The sequence below is a fragment of the Vanessa cardui genome, chromosome 27 (genome assembly GCF_905220365.1).
Source record: "Vanessa cardui chromosome 27, ilVanCard2.1, whole genome shotgun sequence".
In the NCBI taxonomy this organism is placed as follows: Eukaryota; Metazoa; Arthropoda; class Insecta; order Lepidoptera; family Nymphalidae; genus Vanessa; species Vanessa cardui.
Window position 1 is genome coordinate 5,033,942 of NC_061149.1, and position 15,757 is coordinate 5,049,698.

Consider the following 15,757-nt stretch of genomic DNA (forward strand, 5'->3'; position numbering starts at 1 on the left):
TTCATACTAATAACCAGGTCCATAAAAGCAGACTTCAGAGCAAGTTCTATAGCACGGCGTCTGCGTTTCGCTGTCATGTCTATTTCTATCATTTAAACTAGTTGAAACCAGTTTCATTGCATCTGCTATCCTCTTCTCCTCTAAAGCTACATCTATCACTTTATGGATTGTCCGTAACAGCGGATAATTTTTGAAATTCCTTTTCGGTAGTCTGAGAATTTTCTTATCTCTTAATGCGCCATATATTTTGCCTTCCAAATGTCCTGGAGAAAAATCTGTAATGTTCTTAATTTGTTTTTGATAATGTTGTGTATGTACGCAAAAACATAAATGATTTTCCCAAAAAAAGTGACGTACATTCCATTAATACTAGGAACAAGAATAAACTTGTTACGCCAAGTACCCGATTGCACAGGGCTAGTAACTCTTTTTTGGGGCAATGTGGGTCTTTACAAAAAAAAGAAATTGATTCTGCTGAGTTTATTTCGCCGGTTCTTTTCGGGTCTGAGGCGTTAAATTCCTTACCGGTGGTATATTTTCGACAATCAGTAATAAAGTGTAATCACTTATATATATATAAAAAAAACAAGTGGATACTATGGTCTGATGCTAATAAATAAATGGGGCCGTTTTAATCCAAACATAGGGTAGTAGAAAACGCATGGATAAAATGGTGAAGAAATATTCTCACCCTGGTCATTCAGCTCCTTGAATGCGTCTTGCCATGTTTTGTCTTTGATATCATCAAATTTCTCGATGAAATCTGTGTAAGTATCGTTTGGCATGTCACAAACTCCTCTAAAATCGTCCATGTCTATACTCCAAGCCATAAATCCAGCGAGATTGTAGTCCAGGGCTAATCTCATCAAAGAATCGTCAAAATTCATCAATACTTCTGCAGAAATTTTGACAGATTTTTGATCTCGTTTATGTTACAACAACAACAACAGCCTGTAAATTCGCACTGTTGGGCTAAAGGCCTCCTCTCCCTTTGAGGTTTTGGAACATATTCCACCACGCTGTTCCAATGCGGGTTGGTGGAATGCACATGTGGCAGAATTTCTATGAAATTTGTCACATGCAGGTTTCCTCACGATGTTTTCCTTCACCGCTGAGCACGAGATGAATTATAAAGACAAATTAAGTACATGAAACAGCGGTGCTTGCCTGGGTTTGAACCCGCAATCATCACCCGTTAAGATGCACGCGTTCTAACCACTGGGCCATCTCGACTTTTTATTTTACATATTTTACTTTATGTTACATATTTTTCAAATTATGAAAGGCTCAATCCTCTCCTTGATCTTTATAAAAGTAATGAGGCTGCTTGGAGCTCATTCCAGAAAAGTTTCAATTGGGTTTGATAGATGTACCAGAATTTTATTGAATTAAGACATATGACGATTTAGTCACGATGTTTCCCTTCACCGATGAGCAATATAAATTAAACACATAAAAACTCAGAGGTGCTTGGCTGAGACCTATAATTATCGATGAAAATACACATGCTGTAACCAATGGGCCATCTCGGCTATTCTATATAATAAACAACAAATAATAATTAAAAAAAAATAAGCTTAAATTCAACTTTATCTTTACTTTCATTCGTTCATACATTTAACGGTCACTCTAACATAATATATTTCATTAATAACATAATACATCTTACTTGACTTTATTGGCAATAGATCGAGAGTCATCCTAGGAAACAATTCGACGTCCGTCGCGCAAATACGGCGTTGAAGAATCTCTATCCCAGTGATAAGCCCACTTGGAATTATTTTTCAATTCTAGACATACCTGGAAAATAATTAACGAAAAATATTTTTAATTTTGTTTTATTCTATTGATTGGCAGACGAGCGTCATATGGGCCATATCATATGGGCCGTAAGTGGTAACCACTGGTGCTGTAGACAATGGTGCTTTCATCGTCAATGCGCCACCAACTTTGGGAACTAAGATGTTATGTCCCTTGTACCTGTAGTTACACTGACTCTCTCACCCTTCAAATCGGAACACAACAATACCAAGTACTGTTGTTTGGCGGTAGAATATCTGAAGAGGGTGGTACCTACCCAGACGGGCTTGCACAAAGCCCTACCACAAAGTAGATCATTAAAATAACCATAATAAAATATTTTAAAGTATTATCATATACAACAACAACAACAACAGCAGCCTGGAAATTCCCACTGCTGGGCTAAAGGCCTCCTCTCCCATTAAGGAGAAGGTTTGGAACATATTCTACCACGCTGTTCCAATGCGGGTTGGTGGAATACACATGTGGCAGAATTTCTATGAAATTTGTCACATACAGGTTTCCTCACGATGTTTAACTTCACCGCTGAGCACGAGATGAATTATAAAGACAAATTAAGCACATGAATCAGCGGTGCTTGCCTGGGTTTGAACCCGCAATCATCGGTTAAAATATAAGACATCAAAACTCGATACAAAATTTTAAAAATAACAAAATTTGCCAGATTTGATTATCATAAACTGAGGATGAAAGTATGTTAATCTATGAATATTCATTACTGCATGATCTGGGTTCAAACACTGGATACGAGGAGTGAATTTTTTTGAAATAAAAATTTGAAAGTATAAAGTAGGGAGTGTTTTCACTTTTGTATCTTACGAAGGGCATACAGCCTTTTCTGTTAAAAAAACATGGAGAGAATTTTAATGATGTGGCTTAAAAGTTCTGAGTAAGATATTAGACTATAGTTAAGTAGTACGACACAACTTAGATGTCGCATCGGCAAAATTCGTAAAACCGATCACATCCGAATTGAGTACGCTATCCCAAATCATCAATATTTATTTCTCATGCGAATATGATCTTTGCACAAACGTAATAACTTGTAATATCACATGACCTAATATATTCGTCAATTTGACACTTCGATTTACATGCACTTGCTTTCTCTGACGCGTGAATCTGTAGCGACGAATAGCGTCGAATGGCGCGATAGGGAGCTATTTCTATTGGTCGTGTAAATCGGCAGTAATCGGTTTTATTTTTATTCTATTGCATTTTCCGATGCTACATCTAATTTGTGTCGTACTATACTTCATTTAGCATATGTAATTATTACATACCTCGTTATATCCGTACTTATTTGTCTCATTTAGATATGGTCCGGAAAATCCATTAATTTCGGCTTCAGTTTTGCCAAATTCGATATCTTTTACATCTTGATCTTTCAAAACGAACGTCCGTCCGTGGAATTGGACGCCAAGGACCAAGTTATCAGGACTTACCCCAAACGAGAGCATGTACTTAATTGTGTATTCCTAAAAAGTATATTTAATTACACACTAGCTGCTTCACGTTGTTTTACCTGCCTTAAACATTACTTCATCTCTATTAAAGTAAAGTAACAGACTGTAAATTAACCACTGCTGGGCTAAGGCCTCCTCTCCCATTAAGGAGAGAGTTTGGAACATATTCCACCACGCTGTTCCAGTGCGGGTTGGTAGAATGCACATGTGTCAGAATTTTGATGAAATCGGAAACATACAGGTTTCCTCTCGCTGTTTTTCTTCACCGCCGAGCAAGAGCTGAATTATAAACACTAATTAAACCACATATATATATAGTGGTGCTTGCCGGGGTTTGAAAGCGAAATCGTCGGTTAAGATGCACGCGTTCTAACCACTGGGCCATGTCAGCTCGCTTCATCTCTATTAGTCATACCAATATAATCTCAATAAAATCTCTATAAGTAGATATTATTTCGAATGATGATATTTACTAACATTCAAACTTAGTCTTTACCTTTATGACAATAAGAGGAGATTTCGGTTAATTTTTTAGATGATAATATATCAGAACTTATGTGCTTATAAGTATCTATAGGCCGTTCCACGAATCGAGCTCCCAAAGGCCGCTTAATGATCCATGTGTGCTTATTAGTTAATTCGCCAAATTATTTGTAAAGAGTATGTACCTACCAAATTAGTAAAGAAAGAAAGAAAGAAAGAAAGAAAGAAAGAAAGAAATGTTTATTAGGACACAGTACATAATAAAAGAATAAGAAGTATAAAAATTTAAAACAAAAGGAAGAAAAAACAAACAAAAAAAAATATAAACATATTAACTAACTATAACTACTTGCTAACTAAATATACAAAAAAAAACAACAACAATACAAAACAACACAATGATCTTAACATGTCCTAAAAGGTGTACCATTCAGCTTCCAAGTTGGGTTCCAAGAACCCAACGCTGATTTTCAATGGTACCCTGTGTGGTTGTGACGGGTTGTGACAATATATGATAATATATTATAAAAAAATAAATAAAAAATAAATAAATAAATAAAAAATAAAAAAATCTACAATTTGAATGTACATACAATATACACATAATAACAATACATAACTATAAATATATAAATACATACATATTTTATGAACCCATTAGCTAATGACAATTTTGTTCCATTAACTAATAATCGTTCGGGGGGTGACGGGGGAAGGAATGCAAGGCCTCCCGCCTCAGTGAGGCGCGCGCGCCGGCAGTGTATCGACGCTGTCACGCATCCTTCTATTGCGTATTACTTTCAGTTATTTACTGTTTCCCGTAATAAAATACAAAATAAAACAAAAAACTATATAATATAAAATCTAATGAGCTTAATCCGAAAGTTGTAATTTGTTAAAACGGTAAGTTGAATATCCAATTATTATATCTTACGTAACTCAATTGTATGCTTTATTATATAATTATCTGTCATTCAAACCATACAGCACAATATGTACGACCACGAAGAAGTCGTACAAAAAAAAAAAAAAACAAGAAAGCAAATAGCAGCCTTTGCAGCAGCGCGTTGCTAGACCAATCTGAGCTATAAGCTACGGAGCCATACCTTTAGGTAAGATATAAATAATTATTATAATAAATATTAAATTAAATTATACCTATAACGAGATAAATATATATATATATATATAAACCAACTTGGTCTACACATATATATCATTTTGATATATGCATACTACAATTGTATTTACTATTAATTGCATAATAGTTAACTAAATTAAAAGAAGAAAAGAAAAAAAAAATAATAATAATAATAATAAAAAACAAATTATGACTGAAGCTGTAGATTACGTAAATATGATTTGTATCTAAAACGAAATATATTAATGGTTTCCAGGATCCGAAGGGGAGGCGGCAGATTGTTCCAGCACTTCGTCGCTGCATAGCGGAAACTACCACGAAAGGCTGCTGATCGATGAAGAGGCACGCTAAGCATATAAGACGACGCCCTCGTGGGATATGTTTTGTGACTTTCTTTTGCCCAACGCAACTTACTGTATAGATATAAAGGTGCTTTATTTTGAATAACGCCAAATAGGAGGGTAGCAAGATGTAATTGCCTTCGGTATTCCATCTTAATCATCCGTGCGGTATTAAGGTATGGGGATACATGTGCGCGAGGCGGAATGTGGAAACAATACCTGAGACATGCATTTTGTACTCGTTGTATTAGGTTTTTTGAGCGAGCTAGCAGTCTGGGTCCTAGAACGGCATCAGCATAATTAAGTTTAGACAATACCAGGCTATCACAAAGTTTAATTCGCATGTCTTTACTAAGAACATCTCTTATCCTATACAATACTTTTAATCTGTAAAAGCAATTACGAACTGTATTAATGGTGTGCTTTTCGAATCTCAATTCCTCATCGATCAACAAACCCAAGTTTCGCGCTTCTTTCATGCGCTCGATTTTCTTTCCTTTAATTTGTATGTTAGGGTTTAAGTTACCAATTAGATTGATTTGTTTCTTCGTTCCTAATATGATATACTTAGTTTTGTCCGGATTCAGTACGAGATTATGAGATTCTGACCATTGCGTAATATAACTCAAGTCATCATTCAACTTTTGAATAGCCACGCTAGCTTCAGATGGCTTAAACGATATATAAATTTGTATATCATCAGCGTAAATGTGGTATTTACAGTGTTTAATGCTGTTAACAATGTCGGCACAATATAGCGCAAAGATAATCGGTCCTAGTATAGAGCCTTGTGGAACGCCTGTATTAACCGCGCTACAGTCTGAGAGCACCCGGGAACCGTTTCCATTAACTACCTCAACCATTTGTTCGCGATTACTTAAATAACTTGCAAACCATTTAATAGTTTGACAACTGAATCCGTAATATTTTAATTTGGACAAGAACAGAGCTCTATCAATGGTATCAAAGGCACGAGAAAAATCTAGTAAAACAAGAATCGTTCCCTCGCCTACGTCCATGCCGCATAGAACATTGTCTGTAACATCCAGTAGCGCAGTAGTGGTGCTGTGATGTTTACGAAATCCAGATTGCACAAGTGGTAAAACATTATTATTCTCTAAGAATCGTGTCAGTTGGTTACATACGATTCTTTCCAATATTTTGGATATGCAGGGCAAAATGCTAATAGGTCGTAGATCCTTGAGTTCACAAACATTCTCCTTCTTGGGAATGGGTTTAACTATCGCAGTCTGCCAAAGGTTCGGAAATGTGCCCGTTACGATTGATGTATTTAAGATTTTAATTATAACTGGTAAAATACATGGTAACGACAACAAAATCATGTCCAACGATATTCCATCCACACCTATGGCGTTAGACTTCAACGAGCGGAGTATTTGTAAAATTTCGACTTCGTTAGTCGGTAATAATGTAAAAACAGCCGTGCCAAACTTGTTCGATTCATAATAATTCATTGTTGCTATTGAAACGTGATCCCTACTACTTGGCACATTAAGGAAGAAGTTATTTATCATTGTCGGGTCATTAAGATGTTCTGGTATATTTTGGTTGTGTTTTTGTTTTATATGTATAATATTATTTAAGTGTTTCCAAAGTTCAACTGAGTTTTTAATATTGGAATTAATATGAAAATTAAAATAAGCAGATTTCTCCCTGTGCATTGCCCGTACCACTTGTCGTTTTAGGTCTTTATAGTAATTTAGAATCATTTTTAGACAACCTTGCCTGAGTTTGAGCTTCATCTCGACGTCTCATAAATAATTTAATATTATAAGTAATCCAAGGGTAGTTAGTATCTTTGATGGTGACCATCTTAATAGGGGCAACAGTATCAAATACCCATAATAGGCAACCAGTGAACTGACTTACCATGTCATTAATGTCCTCGATTTTGCATATGTCCTGCCAATTAACTAAATTAAGTGTATCTGTGAGACATTCTTTGTTAATATTTTTTAGCGGTCTGAACATAAAGATCTTTGATGGACTTTTAATTCTCTTAATATTTAATTCACAAGAAACAAATGCATGGCCGCTAAGCTCTGCAATATGTTCTACTACAATATTGTGAACCCTTGTATTAGAGCAAATGAGATCTATTAAAGTTTCACTGTTAGCCGTAAAATGTGTAGGCTTCGTGACATGTTGTGTCAAACCGTGAGTCGATAAAAAGGTGTCCAAGATTTGTTTCTGATATTCATGAGTTCTAAGATAATCGATGTTGAAATCTCCTAATAAATATAACGAATCGTAATAAGGCAATGCACTGATAGTTTCTGACAATGCATCAAAAAAACTGGACGTATTCAACCAGGGAGGGCGATAAGCTGTTCCAACAACTATAGTCCTGCCGTTCAATTTAACGAGTATCCACATTTGTTCAACCAAATTAAAAACAGGATGTGCAAGTGTACGCACAGATATACCACATTTTATATAAAAGCCAACACCACCACCCCTTGATCGTATCTCCGTAGGTCGCGGTATATGACGTAATCGATAACCTGGGACACGAGGGGCTCTGCCATCTTCTCCAGGACGCAACCAAGTTTCATTAATGGCTATCACATCGGCTTTATGACGTTCCATTAAAACTATGAACTCCTCATGATGTGACCCAAGCGAGCCCGGGTTGAATAAACCAAATTTAAGATTGCTCATGTTAACCATTTGATAATAAATATAAAGAAATGAGAAATAAAATGTATTATAACGAATATGAGTAAAATAATTAATTTAATAGTATTAATAAATAGAGAATAATTATATAGAACAAACCCCGCTTCATACGCGTTCATAAAATGATAATTGTTATAAAAATAAATAAATAAAATAGTATATATCTTATCTATAATATTTCTTAATATACAGAACAAGGCCACATCACTGTTGCTATCATTGAACAAACTAAATCTCTCATAACTTAAAATTATTGTGAAATGATAAAATTGAAATAAAGTCTTGAAAACATCATTAATTACAGCGACATAAAAAATATAAATAATCATAACAAAATTAAAAAGTCGTTTACAATACATATAAAATAAGACTTCCATAAGAAAAACACATAACAATGGAATATGCAAACTTAATTTTTGCCAAAAATTTTGCAGATATCGTTTTCTGAACGTACCCGTTGAACTGCTGCATCCGTCTCGCGCCGCATGAATATTCTCCCATCGCGACTCCATATGTAACGCCAACCATGACGTTTTCCCTCCTCTCTGGCCTTATAAAAGAGAAGCCGGTTTGCTCGTGTCAGATGTTCGTTAATATAAATTCGAGAGGGGTTGCCGTCAATGACGCCAGACGTATCAATTCCGCGTCGCACCCGCGCCGACTTTATTAAATCGTCGCGCAAAGACCGCCGCGCCAATCGCACCACGACAAGTCGCGGTCGCCGATCTTCGTTTGGCGACAACTGGTGGCGAAGTCCGACACGCTCGGCACTGACTATGTCGCGAGGGTCGAGTGTCATGCCCAGTTTCCTGGAGATGGCTTGAGTCAGGTGCACCACATTTTCACCCTTCTGTTCAGGTACTCCTGATATTTGTACGTCATTCAGCAATGTACCCTGTTCTCTATCGTTAAACTCTGCTTTCAATGACGCAATTGTTTCACTAATTTGTGAATTTTTACCCTCTTCATTAATTTTGAGATATTTATCCTCCAAAGACGTCATTCGGTCTTCAACCGTGTCCACCCTTTTATTAAATTCGGCCATATTTTCATTTAGCCTTCCTAACTCCAGCCTAAAGGAAGTCATCTCCCGCGTAACTGTGATGAGCTCTATTCTTAGCAGCCTGATTTCCTCAGCCAATGATCCTGCAGAGCTTTTATCTACCGCATTGGCGTCTATAAATAGCTCTTCAGTAGGCGATTCGGCAGAAGGCTTGTTTTTAATATCGAGCCCACGACAGTGACGACACATCCAGCGCGCAGGGAGGCGAGAGTCGGGGCTTATATTGACACACGAACGATGGAATACCGAACTGCATTTATTGCATTTAGCGCCATCTGTTGTTGAGAGGAACTTGCCGCATTGATTGCATTTGTTAGCCATTATTTAAAAATAACGTAGTACTAAGGATATCCGATAGATGGCACACTGAGATGAGTAACAATTGTTAATTAATAAAGTAGTTATTAATTTAATAGGATGCACTTGAAGTGTACGACTGATGTGATTATATACGAATAATGCACGAATCACAAGATGTATGAGTTGTTTTTTGTATTTGGTTATTTTAATTCTTTTTGTGGGGGTACCTGCGCATTCACTATTTGAAACAGCTGATTGTTGTATCTGATAAGAGTCACAAGCTACACACTTATATACCAGTGTTATAATAATTCACTCACTTTGTTAAACTCACGTAAGTGTTTAAATAAACTTTTTACAAACAATATCCGACTTTTTTATATTAATAATTCAAAATATACAGAGAGACTATTGTCACCGCTAAACGTCAACGTCAAAAAAGGTATTACTTATCTATAGGCGCACGTATCGATCAATGCGGTGCAAGTGTTCCCTAGGAGATCTAATCGCGGAATAAACATGAGGATTTTAATCATCACGGACATAAGAACTGCTAGACTAGTTTATTGTAGTAATTTTCAGTCTTATGTCATATGGATTGTTGTTATGGGGTAATGCAGCAGATATTGAAGTTGTTTTTATTCTACAGAGAAGAGCTATCCGATCTATTTACAATATTAGCTCTAAGATATCATTAGGCGAGAAATTTAAAGAAATAGGTGTAATAACGGCTGCTTTACAATATATTTATGATAATATAATGTTTATACAAATGAAATATAAGAAAATATTCCATAAATGCTGATATACATACTATTAATACAAGAAATAAGCTAATAAACTTGTAACCCCCTGTTTCCGTTTGCATACGGTAAATAGAATGTTTTTGGGCAATGGTATACGCATTTATAATAAGATACCGGAAAATATAATCAAATTACCATTTTCAAAAATTTAAAAAGATTATTAAGAATAAATTAATAAATAAATCATAGTATTCATTAAAAGAGTACTTTTTAGATAGAAAAGCCTGTAGTTAGGCTCGGGTTCTATCATTATATCACTAATTACTGTAAATAACAGCATTGTAAATATACAGTGTTTACTGTGTTGCAACATCTTATTTTAAATGATATAATTAAATAAAATATCACCATACCACGTTATTTTCATCCCGCTTACTTAATCCCCCTAACGGGGCAGATGCTCCAACGATTTTGTCCCAGGGTACATTATAATCGTAGCCAATTACATATATCAAATCCAGGTAACGATTAAGGCTTACTAAATCATACGCTGTACTTATTACTTCTCTGGTATTACTCAACGTTGCGGATAAAATGAAGCCGTACGGTAGAAAGGCCTCTTTTAATTCCTGAAATCATAAAATATTAAACATAAACACAAATGCGTTTACTCAATTTGGAAGCCAATTAGTTCGGTGGAACTGAGAACGGAGTGAAAGAAAACAAAAAAAATGTGGTGAAGCAAAGAAATGTATCAAATGCCATTACTATATTTCCAGACGGTTTCGCGTGATTGCAATGCTGATACTAAATAAAATACAAAATATCTTACAATATTCACAGCCTTCAATAATTATCTTTTTAAAATGAGTAAGTAGTAGTAGTAGTTCCCTTGGAGTAGTGGTGCAAAAAGCTTCATCAAAAGTATAACACCTCGCCTCATTGCCTCCACTGGTGACAGGAGGGCTGGTTCGTTCTTTGCCAAGAGGATCGGAATTGCGATTCAACGGGGAAATGCTGCTAGCATTCTTGCCACCATTCCACGCGGTCAAGATTTATACAGTAACTAGTTTTAGTTTATAATCGGCGAAGATATTGCGTATAAAAAAGTTCATCCCCGAATTTCCACCCTTGGGGGTTTTTTTTTGTTCCAAATTTAAATGGGACCACCCTTGAGGTATTACCTATACGCCAAAAAAGATTTGTTCAAATCGGTTCCTTCACAATTGGCGGAGTTATCGCGTAACAAACATAGAAAAAAAACATACGGGTCGAATTGAGAACCTCCTCCTTTTTTTGAAGTTGGTTGATAATTCTCTACTATATTGGGCATGTATTATACATATAAACCTTTTGAATCAATCAATCTTTAAAAAAACCGCTTCAAATCCGCTTCGTAATTTTAAAGACCAAAGCATACATAGGGACAGACAGCGGTAAGTGACTTTGTTTTATACTATGTAATAATATTTATAATATAGTATTTATATTATGCATTGCAATTGTGTAAAAAACTTAATTGCTATTATTTTTTATAAGTTTTGTATCAGTAGTAGGGGGAAATAATAATAATAGTCGTCAATGGGTGGAAATTCGACCATAACTTCACTTGGCGGTAGGGCTTTGGCAAGCCCGTCTGAGTAGGTACCACCCACTCATCTGTTATTCTTCCGCCAAATAACAGAACTCAGTATTGTTGTGTTCCGGTTTGAAGGGTGAGTGAGCCAGTGTAACTACAGGCACAAGGGACATAACACCTTAGTTCCCAAGGTTGGTGGCACATTGACGATGTAAGGAATAGGTATATTTCTTACAGCGTCATTGTCTATGGGTGATGGTGGCCACATACCATCAGGTGGCCCATTGCTCGTCCGCCAACATATACCATAAAAAAACACGAACTGTGACCTTTATTAAAGTGATGAAGTTATCTTTATCTTCAGGTCTGCCCCCTCTCATAGTAGGATATTTCCACATGATATCCAGACCATCAAAATTGTATTTCCTAAAACACAAAATTTCTTTTTACAAGTTATATTACATAGTAGTTTCAAGTTTGCTTCATAGCTAATTTCTTCAAATTCGGTCGGTTAATTGGTTTGGAAATTAAGGTCGTTCCTTAAACAGAGAGAGTTACTTTCCCATTTATAATGTTAGTATATATTATAATCATTGATGAAAGTTAATTATTGACATTAGTATTAATGAATATTTGTCCGAAATAAATTACCACAAATAGCCCCATCTATACTACCCACTAATTATATATTCTACCCCCAAAAATAAATTCTAATGAAGGCAATTAGAATAGGCTATTTTAAGATTTTAAGATCCATTTTATGTTATTTAGTAGAAGTTAAAGAACCCAGTAAAAGTTGTGTTTTTTATTTCTAGTACATATTCGCCGAAAAATATCATATTAAGAATTCCATATTTAAATAGCGCGCAAAAACGCTACTTGGACAATATGGCGCTGCAATGGGGTCGGTGACGTCACTTTCTTGTATTTTAATCTGTGGTGCATATAGTAGAAAAGCAAAGTTTACAAGAAAGTGACTTCATCATAAGCCCGGCCAATCAGGAGCATTTTGTCTCACGTGACAAACGTTTGAAAATTTTAATTTTTATATATGGATATTTGAATAAATTAAGTATTATTTATAAGTTTCATTAGTAAATAACTATTAATATACATTACACACTACACTAATTCATAATATACACTGATTACAAAAATTCACTATTTATTTTTTGCATTGTCAAATAGCCTATTGTTGTGATCTGGTTTGAAGGATAAATGAGTCCCTATTACAGGCAAAAAGGGCATAAATCTTAATACCATACTTACTCAAGATATTGTGTGACGCTTCTGATAAATCTGATCATTTTCCATCTCGTGCTGGCCATCGTAGAGAATTTCACGGAACCCTCATTCCACCCACCAACACTCAAAGTTACTTTTACATGGGGGTAATTCTTTTTGATGCTTGTCAGATTTTTATAGGCAGCGTTACCTCTATCCTGTTCCATATCTAGCCATTGGTCTGAAAAAAAAAAACCGAAGAATTACCCATCAAATATACTTCGGTTAAATCCAAGAGATTCCGCTCTTATTGTCTATGTATGTACGACATGATTAACCGATGAAATTAAATAGGCAAGGAAGACAATGCAAACTGAATTTATTCTTAGTGTATCATCATTGCTTTATATAATATTATAGGTAGTGGTGTCACGAATATACATCATCAATAATTAATTGGTGACCATTACACGTACAGCTTTCTGTATATAATGAATTCGAATGATAAAAGTCCGAATTATCAACTCTCGTCGGTAAATCCTAAGACCTTAAGTTTATCGCAGTTTTAGCTTTTACAGTAACATATACATACAATGCCAGGCGGTAGCTCTATTACCTCGAAGGATGGGCATTGACAGACACCCAATCAATTTTCCTAAGAAGTACCTAATAGGTATAAAAGTAAGTAAAGTAACAGCCTTTAAATTTCCCACTGCTTGGATAAAGGCCTCCTCTTCCATTAAAGAGAGGGTTTGGAACATATTCCACAACGCTGTTCCAATGCGGGTTGGTGGAATGCACATGTGGCAGAACTTCTATGAAATTATACACATGCAGGTTTCCTCACGATGTTTTCCTTCACCGCCGAGCTCGAGATGAATTATAACACAAATTAAGCACATATATATAGCGGTGCTTGCCTGGGTTTGAACCCGCAATCATCGGTTAAGATACACGCGTTCTAACCACCGGGCCATCTTAGCTCCCAATAGGTATATCAGGGAAATAATGTAACTTACGTAGACTTTTAACGGTATGCGATTTCTCATCCAAACCAGCAAAAGCATAGACAATGTGAGTGCATAATGTTGGGTCTATATCTGATATCGAGAATTTCAAAGGAGGCTTCCTGAACATCGCCCAAGACGCCACATAGCACACGACAACTTTGCCATGCTTTGGACCTGAAAAAGGAGAACGTATTGATAGTCACAAATTGTATCGTCTACAACAACAACAGCCTGTAAATTTCTAAGGCGTCTCTTTGAGCAGAAGGTTCGGAATATGTTCTACCACGCTGTTAAAACACAAATTAAGCACATGAATATTCAGTGATGCTTACCTGGGTTTGAACTTGCAATCGTCGGAAGATGCACGCATTCTAACCACTGGGCCATCTCAGATCCCTAATTTTATCATGGATACAACTAATTATTGCAAATACGATACGATACAATTTATTATTGCAAAGTTTTTTAACATACATATTAATTGACAATACTAAGAGTATTTTAGATAAATTTTGGCAATTTGTTTTGATTTCATTACATACTTAGTATTAAACAAAGTCGCTTACCGCTGTCTGTCCCTATGTATGCTTAGATCTTTAAAATTAGACAACGAATTTTGAAGCAGTTTTTTTCAATAGATAGAGTGATTCAAGAGGAAGATTTATATGTATAAGACATACACAATGTAGTAGAGATTGACTAAAAAACCGTAAATATTGTACCGGGGCGGGTCTAGTTATAAATACAATCGACGCAGGTATATAAAAAAGTCCAGATAGACTCAGGCGACCTATGCACGTCCTGAACGACGTAGACGATAGCTTCAATGTCGTAAACGAGTCATTTGTAGGGAAAAACACCACACTACACACCTCTCACTCACAGCGTTTCCGTCGGAAACGAGATTACCCAGATTAGCGACGTCTTGGAGGCGGCCGAGACGTCAGTAAATTCACTCAGTGCTTAGATTCACTCCCCACCGACTTCGTTCTGAGCCGAGGTGCGATCTCATAGGAGACACCCTCAGGACAAACTTTAAATTTAAATTCGAGCCCCGCGCTCAACCTCAAGGCAGGGGACATTAGTTCTCGCCCGAAAGACCGGTGACGCTGTAAAGGCCAGTAAGGCTAACAGCAATACTACACACTGTGACTGAGATGGAACATTATGTGTGCATTGTTCTCATGTAGATATCTCACTCACTCAGCATTCCGCTAAGACTGTTTATTGTTATTATTATTATTTTTTTTTTTACTTTCGTGTTTTATTGTAACAACCTTTCTTTTTTTGCTTGTTTTTTCAGTGTTTAGATTTACTTTGTATTCTTTTTATTATTATTTTTTGTCACAACTGTCAGCGCGTACGTGTACCTTCTGGATTGTTGCACTGTAGCATATATATATATATTTCCCTTTTCTTGTTGTAATATTTTTTTTTTTGTGTAAATTTATTTATTGTGTCTTTTTTATACTGTTTTTAATCGTGAATAAGATTGTTATTTTGTTGTAGTGCGACTTTGACCAATAAATATTATTATTATTATTAATTATTATATAAAAAAAGTATATATAAAAAGGCGATCACTAACCTTCAAAATGGCTTCCACTTACAGTTAAAAATACTGTCACGCTTAAGATTAAACTTGTTCGGCAAATCATTTTACTAATAAACTTATACTAACTGTAGGTCCTACCAGTGACCCTATCAATAGCAACTAAACAAGCTTCAAGGAAGGTAAACTGTTTTAAGTATTACAACTACGTAAACAATAAAATTGATAGTGGTTACAACAATTACTGGACAATACAAGTTTTAAACAAAAACAACTTGTTATTTCACTATCCTTGCTCTCGACATCGTGTGCGTTTTTAATAACAATAAAG

At 35.7% G+C, this 15,757-nt stretch overlaps 1 protein-coding gene and 1 long non-coding RNA gene across 4 annotated transcripts; one reads left to right on the plus strand and one right to left on the minus strand.

Annotated features, from left to right (window-relative positions):
* Positions 1 to 732: 732 nt before the first annotated feature.
* Positions 733 to 15,615, minus strand: LOC124541091 (probable chitinase 2). 3 transcript variants are annotated; one of them, XM_047118915.1, is made up of 8 exons: positions 15,463 to 15,615; positions 13,884 to 14,048; positions 12,910 to 13,105; positions 11,970 to 12,066; positions 10,475 to 10,690; positions 3,105 to 3,299; positions 1,670 to 1,800; positions 733 to 861 (listed from the first exon to the last, which is right to left on the minus strand). In XM_047118915.1, the coding sequence occupies exons 1-7, from the start codon at positions 15,530 to 15,532 to the stop codon at positions 1,702 to 1,704; spliced, it is 1,038 nt and encodes a 345-aa protein (XP_046974871.1). In that variant the 5' UTR covers positions 15,533 to 15,615; the 3' UTR covers positions 733 to 861; positions 1,670 to 1,701. The 3 variants fall into 3 exon arrangements, with proteins under 3 accessions (XP_046974871.1, XP_046974873.1, XP_046974872.1); XM_047118916.1 differs by having other exon boundaries at positions 808 to 895; XM_047118917.1 differs by lacking the exons at positions 13,884 to 14,048; positions 15,463 to 15,615 and adding an exon at positions 13,481 to 13,871.
* On the plus strand, positions 4,269 to 5,698 carry LOC124541093. The gene is made up of 3 exons (XR_006967191.1): positions 4,269 to 4,673; positions 4,758 to 4,882; positions 5,168 to 5,698. It is a non-coding gene; the product is annotated as an uncharacterized LOC124541093 (long non-coding RNA).
* Positions 15,616 to 15,757: the final 142 nt, after the last annotated feature.